The sequence below is a fragment of the Anopheles bellator genome, chromosome 1 (assembly GCF_943735745.2).
Source record: "Anopheles bellator chromosome 1, idAnoBellAS_SP24_06.2, whole genome shotgun sequence".
Taxonomy (NCBI): domain Eukaryota; kingdom Metazoa; phylum Arthropoda; class Insecta; order Diptera; family Culicidae; genus Anopheles; species Anopheles bellator.
Window position 1 is genome coordinate 4,100,879 of NC_071285.1, and position 12,526 is coordinate 4,113,404.

At 50.9% G+C, this 12,526-nt stretch overlaps 1 protein-coding gene across 1 annotated transcript; it reads right to left on the bottom strand.

Annotated features, from left to right (window-relative positions):
* Positions 1-20: 20 nt before the first annotated feature.
* Positions 21-3,310, bottom strand: LOC131214905 (uncharacterized). Its single transcript, XM_058209244.1, has 2 exons — positions 1,405-3,310; positions 21-1,257 (listed from the first exon to the last, which is right to left on the bottom strand). Exons 1-2 carry the CDS (start codon positions 2,327-2,329, stop codon positions 1,007-1,009), a joined length of 1,176 nt encoding a protein of 391 aa, XP_058065227.1. The 5' UTR covers positions 2,330-3,310; the 3' UTR covers positions 21-1,006.
* Positions 3,311-12,526: the final 9,216 nt, after the last annotated feature.

A 12,526-nucleotide genomic window follows, 5' to 3' on the forward strand; every position in this document is an offset into this window, starting at 1 on the left:
GTCTAACAGGAAGTGGATAACCGTTATTGTGTTTGAGGAAAAGCTCCGGTCCGGGTTTATGTTTGTTTATATCACACTCTTACTCAGTTAGCTTTCCGGTTTTGATTTCGTTCTTTAAAAAAATAGAGATACGTGAACCGCTACAAAACCTTAGAGTATGCGTCCGTAGTGTAATTGCTGTATAGCACCATTTAGTATGCATCCGTACGTGAATGGATAGTGTTCGCTTATTCTATTCTTAAGTACATCCTTTAAACGATCTTCACGACGCGTTCGCTTCATCACCGATCATTCTCGTTTTCTTGCCCCTATTTTGTAATTTGCTTTGTGCCCAATCGCACACGAGAATAAATTCATTATAATTTCTCTTCCACAATGCGCATTCCCCTACAGATATGTCAGTGTATTCGGTTAGTACTATTTGTGTCCGGTCCGATCTTCCCCTCCGAGGCGAAGAAAGTTTCCCCCGGTTCCGTGTAGACTCTGGAAAAGAAGGTCCTGATCGGCCCCAGTGGCCCCGTGGTTCCCGTCGTCCCCACCAGGACGTACCTGGCTCCTGCTGTGGCTGCTGTACACCGGGAACCGGGCGCACAAATCCACAGATTCGCTGTTGCTTCGAGATCCTTTTGTCGGCTCGCGACACTGAGCCATTGAGTTGGCAAAGAAAACATTGGATGGCATTTCGCAATCTGACGCCGCCACGCCAATAATGTGCACGGAAAGAAAAAGAAGAGGAGAAATAAGAAGAAAAATGGTCACGCCGTGAATCGCAGAAAAAGTTGAAGAAAATAGCGACAAATAGGTGGTGGTTGCAAAAACACCTTCTTAAGCAGGGCTTCAGGCGGATGTCGTGAGTCCCCGGTGGCCCCGGTGACTCACAGTGACATCTTATAAAATCCAAGCCTCTCTTGTTCATATCGCACGAATGAGCTCATCTTGAGATTTTGGTCACTGCCCTCCATTTAGGCAAAACGCGGAGTAACGGAGAGCGAGAGGATCACGCGTCTTAGATCATGTGAGACATCATACAACGGTTCGAGTCGAAATATTTACTCTTGCTCGCTTCGGGGCCAGTGGCAAGACCACCGTGGCTGTGGTTCTGGTGTATGTGTTGCGGGTGCGGGTGCGGTTGCTGAAGTTGGTGGTGGTGCGCAGGAAATCCAAACGGGGCCGCTCCTATTGCGCTTTGGCCCGGAGGATGATGATGGTGCTCCTGACATTCCATTTCGCTGACCGGCTGAAGGTGCCTCTCGGTGCCTGCCATAAAACAGCAAAAGTTTATTTATAATTTCGATTCTCGACACATCGCCCACGCGAAAGAGGGTCCGCTAAATGCACAAAAAAGAATCGTCATGAATCAAACGTGTTCGTCGTAGGAATTCGGAGTCGACATTTTGAACTCACCTAGCGCAGGTGGGAATGGAAACGAAGAAAACGTAGTAGCCGACGATCCACTTGGCTGCATCATGCTTTCGGCTTCCGTTTTTCGTCGCTTCGGATGAAACTCGTCGATCGACAGCTGATTTGAGCCGCCGGTGTGCACAGCGTCGTCCATGGCTTCGTCGTCCTGGCCGCTGCCGCCAACTTCCTTACGCTTTCTCTGCAGACGATCATCCTGGCGGTCATCAAAGTGGACCTCGTTGTTGTTGTTATTATTATTGTTGAAGCCACCGGTGGCAGTGTCTGGGAAGCGCGGTCGGGGTTGACTTAGCAGGCTACGACCGGTGCTGTACATTGCCGTGGCTCCCACGTTATCGGCATCGGCCGGGGCCATTCGCAATACATTATTGTTTTGGGCGTGAGGTGCGGCGGCCGCCGGTGGACTGCGAACTCCGGCGACGGGGGCAAGGGTTGGCACGTAACCGTAGTAGCCGTTGGAGGAACCGTTCAGATTAGCAACCGGTTGAAAGTCGTCGCACATGGCAACGCCGCCTCCTCCCCGGTAAAGCTGTTGCGACGCTGGCGCCAGAAGTGCTGTTGTGCCCGCTGGTGATTGAACTCGGAAAGGGCAATCACCGGCAGCGGCGAAGCTACCGCCACCACCGCCGCTGCTGCCGCCGTCGATTGCATGATGTTGCTGCTGCTGATGGTACGCTGCGGTGAGCAAATCGGTGGTGCTCATGTTGTGGTGGTCGCCTGCACCGCTACCCCCTCTGCCCATGCTGCTGGGCGAGGATGCCGCGAGCCCCCGCAGAGCACCCGAAACCGTGGCCATCGTCGGTAGGGAGATGGCCGTCGGGAAGTGGCGGTTTTCGTTCTTGTAGAACGTTATGCTCTGGTCGTTGTCCAGTGGCAGGTACGAGGCTCCGTTATAACTGGAGAAAACCATGGTGCTGATGGGGGTCGCCTCGGAGTGAGAAATTCGAGCGATGAGTAGGCGACGAACGGGGAGAAGCACTTTGCACCCGCCGGCGGGGTGTTGCGTAGCGATCTAGTTTTCTGTGCCTTTTGGCCAACCGAACACGCGCGAGATGTGAATGATCGCGGGCGCATGAAGCATAGAAACGGCTTAAAAATAGTTTCGCGGAGAACCACTTTGCGCGTTACGCGATCGATAAACCGATCGCCAATACAATATGCGAAAGCGAGACGCAAGCACGTGACGCACGCACGAGAGCGAGAGAGAGAACCTCACGACCACACCACCACAAACATGGCTCTCTCTATTGGGCTCACTGATCTCGATGTCGATAATTTCGAATCGCGAAGCAATAATAATATCACGCGATGGATGCGTTTGCGTTACTTCCCTCACTTCACCGAGCGCACACAAATACACAAACGCTGCGGCCAGGTGAACGTTACGGTGGAATAGGAACTATTTCCGCGTTTCAATTGGGGTCATCGACGCGAGTTCCGCCGCACACACAACCCACCCGATCCCCCGATCCCGGAGATGGCTGACACAGCAAAAACACGGAGAACACAAACTTACGGCGGGTCGCAATTCACGGGAAGAGGGTTAGCAAAACATTCACAACGAGGCCATTTCTGCGTACGTGTTTGTCACCACTTTGCGGAACAATTTAGTAGCCGCGTTTTCGCATGTTTCTTGTCCGGCTCCTCTGAGTGCATTTCTGCCTGCAAAACGACGCTTCGTACTGGCTAACTGCATCACCGATCGCGAATCACCATTTCACCACAGAACGAAGCAACGGTGCACCGGCAATCCGCAGCAATTCAGGAGAGATTTACAATCCTTTCTCGATGTGCTCCGTGATGGACTTTATTAGACGGAAAATAAGACTTAACAAAACACGGACAAAACGAAACCTTCAAAGTAGTCGCGCAGAAAACACTTAACACTTTCTAGGCCTTGCACACAACCTATTATAATACCGTATTGTATTAACGTATCAACGTATTATTATTATATTGTTGTTATTATCTTGATTATAGAGATTTAATTATAATTATTATATTACCGTAACGTAGCGAACGCAAAAACGCTTTTCTCAACGTCAAAAAATGTATTTTCTGACATGAAGATTTGGAAACGCGTTCCCGGTCCCTGGTTTTCGCTCGTAGGTTCGCAAACCAAACATTTTTGCGTTCCCGGCCTCTAAAAGTGACTTTCGAATTTCGAAGTGAACAGAAGAGGGATAGCTGCTGCTAGAGCGAGATAAACGAAATTGGTGAGGGGTAGGAAACAGTCATGGATAATTGTATATGTTAAGATATTTAAATATTTTAAAAACCTTAAAAGAGAAGATTATTTATTATAACCATTATTTATTTTATATTTATTATTACACATAACCAAAACGCAATAATAATCAATTCCGAATTCCAAAAGTATCCGACTGAATGCTGTCAGTTTATGACACCCTTCCTTCTTTATCATTTCGAAAAAAACCGTTTTCAATCATTTGGCAAAACGACAATTTTTGCCACTAGCTGAAAGAAAACAACAGCCGCAATTTGCACAGTTAGCTGTAAGCAAACTATTTCAGCATTCGGAGCTTGGACTCGTCGGATTGCGTAGAATAGATTTCACGCGTCTTTCCCACGTTCGCATCAGATCTCACGTTTCTTTTTATCCATTTCAGAAGAATTTCGCTAATCTATTCGCTATTTCATGCACCTTCAATTCTTTGTCGCTTCCAGTCTTCCGAACTCATACTAATTTAATATACCAGCGTCCCAATACTCCAAACGTAAACATTTTCGGGTGTACTCACTCGTGTCCTTCGGCAACCGAGAGGCATCGAAGGCGCTTTCGGTTGCCATCGAAACAGCTGATTCAACGTAGGCTCTGCGCCCGAAGCAACGTAGAACACACTTCACGGTGCTTCACGTGAGCAGTGAAGTTCAGTAGTAGTTCGCATCGTGTCCTCGAGTCCTGCGGACCTCTGTGCGCTAGCCCGGTTGGTTTCGTAGTTTCCACAAGTTTTACGTGCATCGAGTTTCTTTTCGCCGCTCGGCAGGAAAACTGTTAATTAGTTTCGGGTGCTCCGGGTGTGTTGCATCCGTTGGGTCGGCAGACAATTTGGCACACCAAAAACGACGTCGAACGGCTCTGTGTGCCATCCTGTGGCCGTGTGCGACTCGATACGATAATCAATTATGTAAATCAGTTCTCTCCACTAAATGTCCACTAATTGAGTGGCTCTTGAAAAAGGATGGGCGAGAAGCACGTGAACGGATGGAAGAATCGGTGCTAATTCCTTGGCAGCTCGTCGCGCTGGGAGAAAAAAAAGGCAAAAACTGAAAGTGGAATGCATAATTCCGGCCGCGGTAAGTGAGTCGATTAGTTAAGGACAATAATGGGGCGACGATTGCCACAGGCGGAGCTGGCGGATGTTTTAAAGATTCCGTTCCCGAGTTTGTTGATCTCCCTCTTCCTTCGCAGTGTGTTGATATTAATTATTTTCCCGATTTAATCGAATGCTGGCTGGGTAAACTCATTATACCCTTAAACCACCGAAGGATTAACCGATCGTAAAGATACGCTGGCTGGAAGATTCATCCAATAAAACGGATCCAACTTGATCCGATTTGGCTTGTGGTGAGTGTCTCATTTTAGAATACAACCCACAAGGGGGTCAATGGAAATTAATTATCAATCGAAGGCAGCGTCGGGACACTGAAACGAATTAAAAGTCGAAACGTGAAATTAGAAAATGTATCCATCTCCATCTCTCCGTTAGCCCCATGTTAATGGTTTGGGCCTCCCATTTATCTTCGTATCTCCGGTAGGCGCAGGAAGCAATATTATGGGAGCAGATTGGGTTTAATTGCAAAATGTTGTCCACGCGTGTGGCCTGGCAGAATTAAACAATCAACCATCCCCGGTCCGGACGTGTTTTTTGGGGGGAGGCCGATCTGGGAAGATGTGGCCGGGAGTGGCTACCAAAATGAAGGCCGAACACACTGTTGCACACTGCCGGAAGGCAGTCTACCAACGGTGTCCTTTTTGTGGCGCTGCCTTCATTCATTTCCCGGTGGCCATCTGCCACCGAAAGGGCAGGAGTCACAGAATAATGAATGGCAATAGGAGGCCCAGGAGCCCCGAAGACAGCTGTGTGGCCGGGTGCCACCCCCCCGAAAAAGCTCGGATCAATATCTGGCAATATTCCTCTCACGTTTCCGGTTTCCCGAGCCTTCCCGGGATGCCGGCCGAACCCCCGGGGCTTGACCCGCTTGACTGGAAGCGTGTTGCCGGCACTCTTCTTTTGTGATGGTCGGTTGGTTGGTGGGTTTGTTTTCGACTGCCAATACGTCCGGTTCCGCCGATCGATTGATGGATCATTTGTCTCGTTAGAAAGATTAATTTCGCAAGACAAGAGAATTAAATTAGCAGACGCCCGGTCTCGCCGTGTTCGGTCATGGGTCACCCGGTGGGGCGAGGTGACCGCCAGCCAGGAAGTTCTTTATCGCAGGTCGGGTGTCCGGTGGAAGTTGGCCGGACGTGTGACCGGTTAGAATGTTGTTAATTAAATATTATTTCACCCGCACGCTCAAAGGGGCGGGTTTCACTGTCAATCAATCTGGCTCCGCGATCTGCTTCCGGTGGTGGTGGCCGGAAAAGAAGAAGCAAATTATGGCGCCACGGACATCTTACGTGATAACGCGATCCCGTCGCTCCGTGGTCACCACTGGTTGGCCACTTCTGGCAGCAATTAATGCAATTACCCAGGCCAGGCCGTCTAATGAGAGCTATCCATCAATCGGGGATAGCTTCATATGTGTGTGCCACTTGGTCGCCGAGCGGATCCTTGTCGTCGAACAGGACCCCTCACAGGCGCCTTTAGCGGTATGTAAATGTTAGCATTGCTGTAAATTGAACGGTTGAACGGATTCGCTTTCGCAGAAGTTTGCCAAAGAATGATAAATATGGACTCCGGCACCGGAACAGCGCCCGTAGGAGTAGGACGTCACTCCTTGAGTGACGTCCGTGTGCTTGACGAGGCTCCATCGCTATGCAGAAATTCGCCTGCAGGATCTGCCGGGCGAGTGGGATGCTCGTGTTCGGTTGAGATGTGATAATTAGCGTTTCGAAAGAGCAACACTACCCTCGGGCAGGAACGCCCTTCCCGCGGTGGTGGCAGGTGACTTATTGGCCGGGGTTTCTATGGCCAAAACTATAGCTGCGCTTGAGCGCTTTAGTGAGTTGCTAAATTAGATGGAACCATCTCACGCAGCTCTTTATTGAAAGCTACTTTCCGCGCTACTGCGGCCAACGTCCTGGCCGGATGTAGTGGTTTAAAAATTTACCATTAATTTACTCCGACGGCGACCGCCTCCTGCCGTTGTACATATGAATTAATTTGAATTCCATCCGATCCACGAAGGCAAGAAGTTCCGCTCTGCACTTCGGTGTGTGATACTTCCGCCCGGGGAGAAGGAGCCACACTACACCATCTGGATCTGGATCCGGTGGCGACATGTTGCAGAGAACGGGCAGATTAAATATTCCTCCGATGCCGAGCGTGCCGTCTCTGTAAGGTACTCCGGTGTCCGGTCGGATGACTTTTCCGAAGATTGCGAACCACACTCCGGGCCCGGGGTGAATAATTTCAAATGCATTTCCCCGTTGGGTTTCCATCGCCATCGCCTTGATGAGGTTTCCGGTGTTCTCAGGCCGCCCGACCGGACGCTGAACAGCATTTTATTTGCACCGCTAGATTAGTCCAGCAATCGGGTAATATTTTGCAATGTTTCCACAACGCACCGCGTGGTCAGTGTCCGGTCCGTTTCTGTGTCCTGTTTGTTTAGCGTGTCGATGTGGTTTCATTGTGACCCGTGGACGGCTTGCAACAAAAAAAAATATGGCAGAATAGGGCGCCGCATTGTGTTGTCAGCCGCGGGACGCAAACAAAAAAAACGCAGCTAATTTATTGTTACAATCAAGCACCGGTGTGACGGTGTGTGTTTAACCAATGGTTCGGGGTTTTAGGGTCGAATGAGTCGCACGGCATGGCGGCATCATTAAAGCACTCCACCGCGGGTCATTTTTCTTCACAATCGGCCAGGCATCGATCACCCATTGATTAAGCAATTATTCAAAGAGCACCGGCGCGCCCTATTGAGTGTGTTAATTTATTGCCGTCAAACGGGTCGCTTTTTTGTATAACCCCGGGTGACAAAGTGTGGCCACCGGTGTATGTGTGGTTCTGTTTGTTTTTATTCTACCACAGTCACATCATACCGTGGGCCACCTAATGCCTGGGCTATTGATTCAACCGCGCGCGCGCCAGGATGGGTCCTTTTGATGTTACAAAACGTGCGCCGGTCCCGGTTTTCGGCGTAGATTTACTTCGATGTTTACATGCTGGGTCCCATTCCTTTTTTTTGGCGAAGGCCACCAAACAGCATCATCATCGTCTGTGTGCTCTCTAACTCAATTATGCAGTTGACTTGTACTGGCCGGGGCCAGCCCAAGCCGGAGCCGAGCGCGAGGTACCTTTTTTCGATTTCCTGATCCGGCGTGCCGAGGGTTTTTCGCTGGAACCGTCCCCATTTTTGCGCTCATCCCCCCACGAACTTGCATGAAATATATTTTGCAACCTGCCCCTCCACCCGTGCCAGTGTGGGCATTGTGATGTCCCGATGGCCAGATTCGCTTTTTCCCATTTTACTAAAATTCCATACATTGGCTGGCACTATCCGCTAGCATCCAGGCGTGGCGTTCTTTGTTGTGTGGCACGGCACACGATCCATTCCGCGATCTGGATGACAAATCTGGGGCTTAGAAAGAAAAACAACGACCACTAGGCGAACCACCACCACCAACAACAATACGGGACCGGAACAGGAACAGGCATATTCGGAAAGGTGGCAGCAGAAAAATCAGGGCGACAGAGACGAGCAAAAACGACGGCGAGGCAAAAGCAACACACGATGCTATAAAACTTTCACCAATTTCACGGCAGAAAAACAATAGAAAAACCGGTTGGCGCACACAACACTTTTGGGAGCGAAGAAAAACTCCGGGCCGAAGGACGAGAGGTCCTGGCGGGGACAGCAAGAAGAACGGGGCCCCGGATTTGAGAGGCTCGGAAAAAAGGTGTGTACAACATGTGAGCATATCTTACGTCCTCGTTGCCCGATCCGGTCCGGTCCAGTCCGTCGGTGCGGTCAACTAGAACATGGTCTCCGATGGATGATGGATTTTGTGGTGGTGGTGGCCCAGCAACATATTTGTTGCTACCCAGCACCACCACCATTCCACGCCATTCATCATCGTCATCCGGAGATGGAGCTGCGTGTTTTTAATTAATTTTTAACGTCATATCGTTGTGTGGCAGACGCCCGCCGTATGGTGTGAAACACGGGGACCGGGCCAGGGCCAGACCAACAATAAATGGGCCATGCAAATATGCAACCGAAACTTAAGCTTAAAAGTTGTGTCAGAAATTATCTGCCCATTTTGGAGCGCCGGTCAGCCGGTTGGCTAACGGAGGAAACGGAACTCAATACAAGCTCGGCTTTGGCAGCTATCTCCGGGCTGACTGATTGCTGATGCTGGATGCTGGCTCCACTAGGGGCACTACCAGGAAGTCCGGTCTTTTATCTGGCGCCATCTAGAGACCGACCGAGTGAGCTCCCTCGGTAATGCCACCTAATGCTTCCTTTCGAAAGCCTGATGAGTCATTAGAATTTAAGGCACTCGAAGCTCGAAGTGATGCCAGCCCATTAGGCCGCCGGGCGTTCGTTGCCCAAGCGCGAACTAGAACGGGAACAGAGGCATTAAATTCTATTCTACGACTTAAGGACCTGTGACGATGGCCCACTCTGTGGAGGAACGTGAATCAAAGCTCGTGAGGGAAAAAAGGGCTCGATCCCCATCGCTCATTGGAGGCCATTAAAGGAATCCGTTGTTATCGGAGCATCCGAGAGCATCGCTTCGGGACGGAAAGCTATCTTTCATCATTGTTTTTGTCCTCCCGGTTTTTTTTTGTGGCGGTGCCGGTCGCGGTCGATCGATCGGAAACCGATTCGGCCAACAAGGATGCCCACGCGCGCATCCGCGACGCAGCATCATGGGGCCGCCGTTAATGCAAAACATGAAAAAGCATTGGCGGCGGCGACGGATAATCGGACGTTTTGGCAGCCTGTGCGCCAAGCGCCAAAGGGATCGGGCTCGGGATTTCCATCGACGGTCGGCCGGTCGACCTACATTCCAGTGCGGTGGCGCCGAACTGACGCACCAGACAGGTTGGCTCCAGCTGCTGCTGCCGCTGCGTGGAATGAGTTTGGCCCGAGTTCCGCTCCGAAGAAGCTGTGGCGGCATTTTATTTCTTGCCGGCTTGCCGGGGCAGTAAAACATGTTGGGTTGCAGCATTCGGGCGCCTCATTGTCTCTGACCCGCTCTCTGGCTGGTCGGAGATTGGCATAAAATTGGTATTGTCTTTTCATTCACGTTTTTAGTACCGTGGTGGCATCAGCCCGATTGACTCCACTCGAGCCTTTTTCGGGGGGGCGAGGGGAGGGCTGTTTTCAATTAAATGTGACGGATGGGATGATTTTTTAATACTTTCACGGAACTTTTCGGCACACAGAACGATGAGGGAGTTACGTCAACCGGGTTTGTGGCGAGACTCTCGCCAAATAAAAAGTAGAACTTGCTTGCTGGCTGGCTGCTGCTTCTGAGAGGTTGGCCCAAAGAACTTGTGGCCAGAAACTTGTACGAATAACTGTTTGCACCTAGGAGCAAAAAAAAAGAAAAAAAAGAATGTGTTTCGTGGCTGTCAGCGATGCGGTGGCCAAACGGCTTGGCAGGTTGGCAGCCAGTCCCTAGCCCGGCAGGAGCAAAATCGGAGGGCCCCTCCGAGGGCTGTTTTGTGTGAGAATCTGTGAAGCAATTCTTCTTTTTATCTGCCAAACACTCGCTCACAGCTCTTGGGCGCGGTAAAGTTGGCTGCCGACGTTGTGTGAACAATTTAGTTTCATGTTTCCTTAAGTTTTTCCGCGCTCGCTCTCTTTCTTTCGTTCGCTTCCGGGAAGCTGATCTTCGCCCATCTGTTTGTCGTCGTCGTCGTCGAGTCGTTCTTCGGTGGCCGCGAGAGCACCGCGAAAAGTCCGCCTCGAAACTATAGCTCGTCGTCGTCGTTGTCGGTTGGCTGAAGCTAAAACTTTGGACAACAAATTAATTCATGCCAATGCATACCGATGGCGCGCGGAGTTCGGAGGCTTTCGAAGGCGATTCTCGGTTGTTATGACGTTTATCTTTGTCTATTGTTTGCCCGGTGGTGATGGTGGGCCACCGAAGTTGATTTGGGGGCACCGCCAGACACTACCTTGTAACGCCACGGCAGTTTTCCACGATTTGCTTTCCGTGGAAAGTCACGTAGAGTAATCGGTGGTTTGGCAACCGGGTGGGCCCAGGCACCAGCCAGGGGGTTGGTGGTAATCGTTTCTGCGAAGGAAGTAGGAGTTTTTTAGAATGTAAAATCCGCCGCCCCCTTGATTTTTGGGGGCATTTTTCGAGAGACAAAATAAAAAAGAAGTCGTAGGAACAAAATGTTGTGAAAATATTTGACACAAACTTGAGTGTTTTCGTGGGAAGTCCCGTAGTTATGTTCCGAAGTTCAAATTTTCTTTTCAACCCACTGGCACACACAGAACCCGGAGCAGGAGAAATAGTCCACAATATTCAATTAGCGGCCCGCTGCCAGGCACGATAAGCGAACAGCGCGACCGAATGGGAATGCAATAAAAACAAATCGTCACGCAGATAAATCGTCTGAAGTATGCTGATAATGCTCGGTTTCGGGATGCGAACCTAGCCTGGAATCCGGGGTGGGGAGGGGCGCCTTGATCGATGGCACGCCGTGTGGTGCCATCGGTGGCCAAATGGCATCCGATAAGGGCAATGCATCTGTCGGTTTCGGCTGGGCGCCATTTTCATATTGGCCACATCGAAAACATCGCGCGATGGGGCCCAAAAACGGGGCGAATGTTTGTGTGGATATTTGAAGAACATGCCTTGCCGGTGCTCGGTGTCAATCCCCTCGGAAATGTTCCCGTGGTAATCCGGGACCCATCCGGTTCGATGCACCCGCCACCCGCCGTGTATGATTTTATTGGTTCGGAACGACACGGACACGGATCACACGGAGCGGGACCACGGTGTGCTCGGTTGGCGCGTCACCAGGATTGATGTCTTGCCGGAGAAGCTGCATCTGGTGTGTCAGGAAGACGTCGACGATGCATATTTTTGTCTCCACCTCCACCGCGATCGGGGGCCGTCGGTTCCGGAAATGTATCGAGACACGACACTTCGAATGGCTCTTCGAAAGCACCCCGGAGCCTTCGAGGCAGATGTCAACAAATTGGCAGCCAGCGAGCTTCCGGCCGAGGGTCGGGACCGGGGAGACCTCGGGTCGGAGGCTGCGACACGGAGGGGAAAAGGATTGTGTATGGTTAACCAATTTCGCTATCCATTCTTCACGTGCCGAAATGGCCAGGCACCGTCTGCTTCCGTCGGTCGGACGGTGGGAATTGAAGGACAGGATATCGCTTGACACATTCCATTTCACCTCCAGGTGACTTACGCTGAAAGCGGCGACAGAGGAGAGACGACTCGACGAGCTGACACGGTGGCTCTGAAGATTGAAAGAACGTGTGTTCGATATGCCGGAAGAATGCCGTTATCGTCTCTGCGTCGCTGCACCTTGGCCTGATGGAGGCGCCTGGTCGTTCGTATATTTCGAGAGAGCGTTCGTTCGTTCGAGAGAGCAGCGTTGGTGTGACGGTGACTGCCAGGGAATCGTTGCGATGCTTTAAAATATTCCACGCAAAATGGTGCGCTCCGGTGCGCACGGGAATGGTCGGTATCCTTTTGCCGTTTTGGAGGCGTTTAATGGAGGCGCCTGGTGTTAGACGCAGGCGAACTATGCGGTCGAAAGTGCACAAATCACCGTTTTATTCACGTGAAGGCGTGGATTCGGGAAGAGTTTTTATGTGATTCTATACACTCCACGGAGTCACATCAACGCTATTCGATGGCGGCACTAGAACCACTGTTTCTGCCAGGAACTGTCAAAGGTTACTTTGGTTGTAACTACGTTGGCAAAAAATT

Excerpts from the sequence above, each read along its gene's own strand:
- LOC131214905 (XM_058209244.1), bottom strand. The coding sequence starts at position 2,329 with ATGGTTTTCTCCAGTTATAACGGAGCCTCGTACCTGCCACTGGACAAC. Across the intron at positions 1,258-1,404 it reads TCCATTCCCACCTGCGCTAG|GCACCGAGAGGCACCTTCAG; the intron begins GTGAGTTCAAAA and ends GTTTTATGGCAG.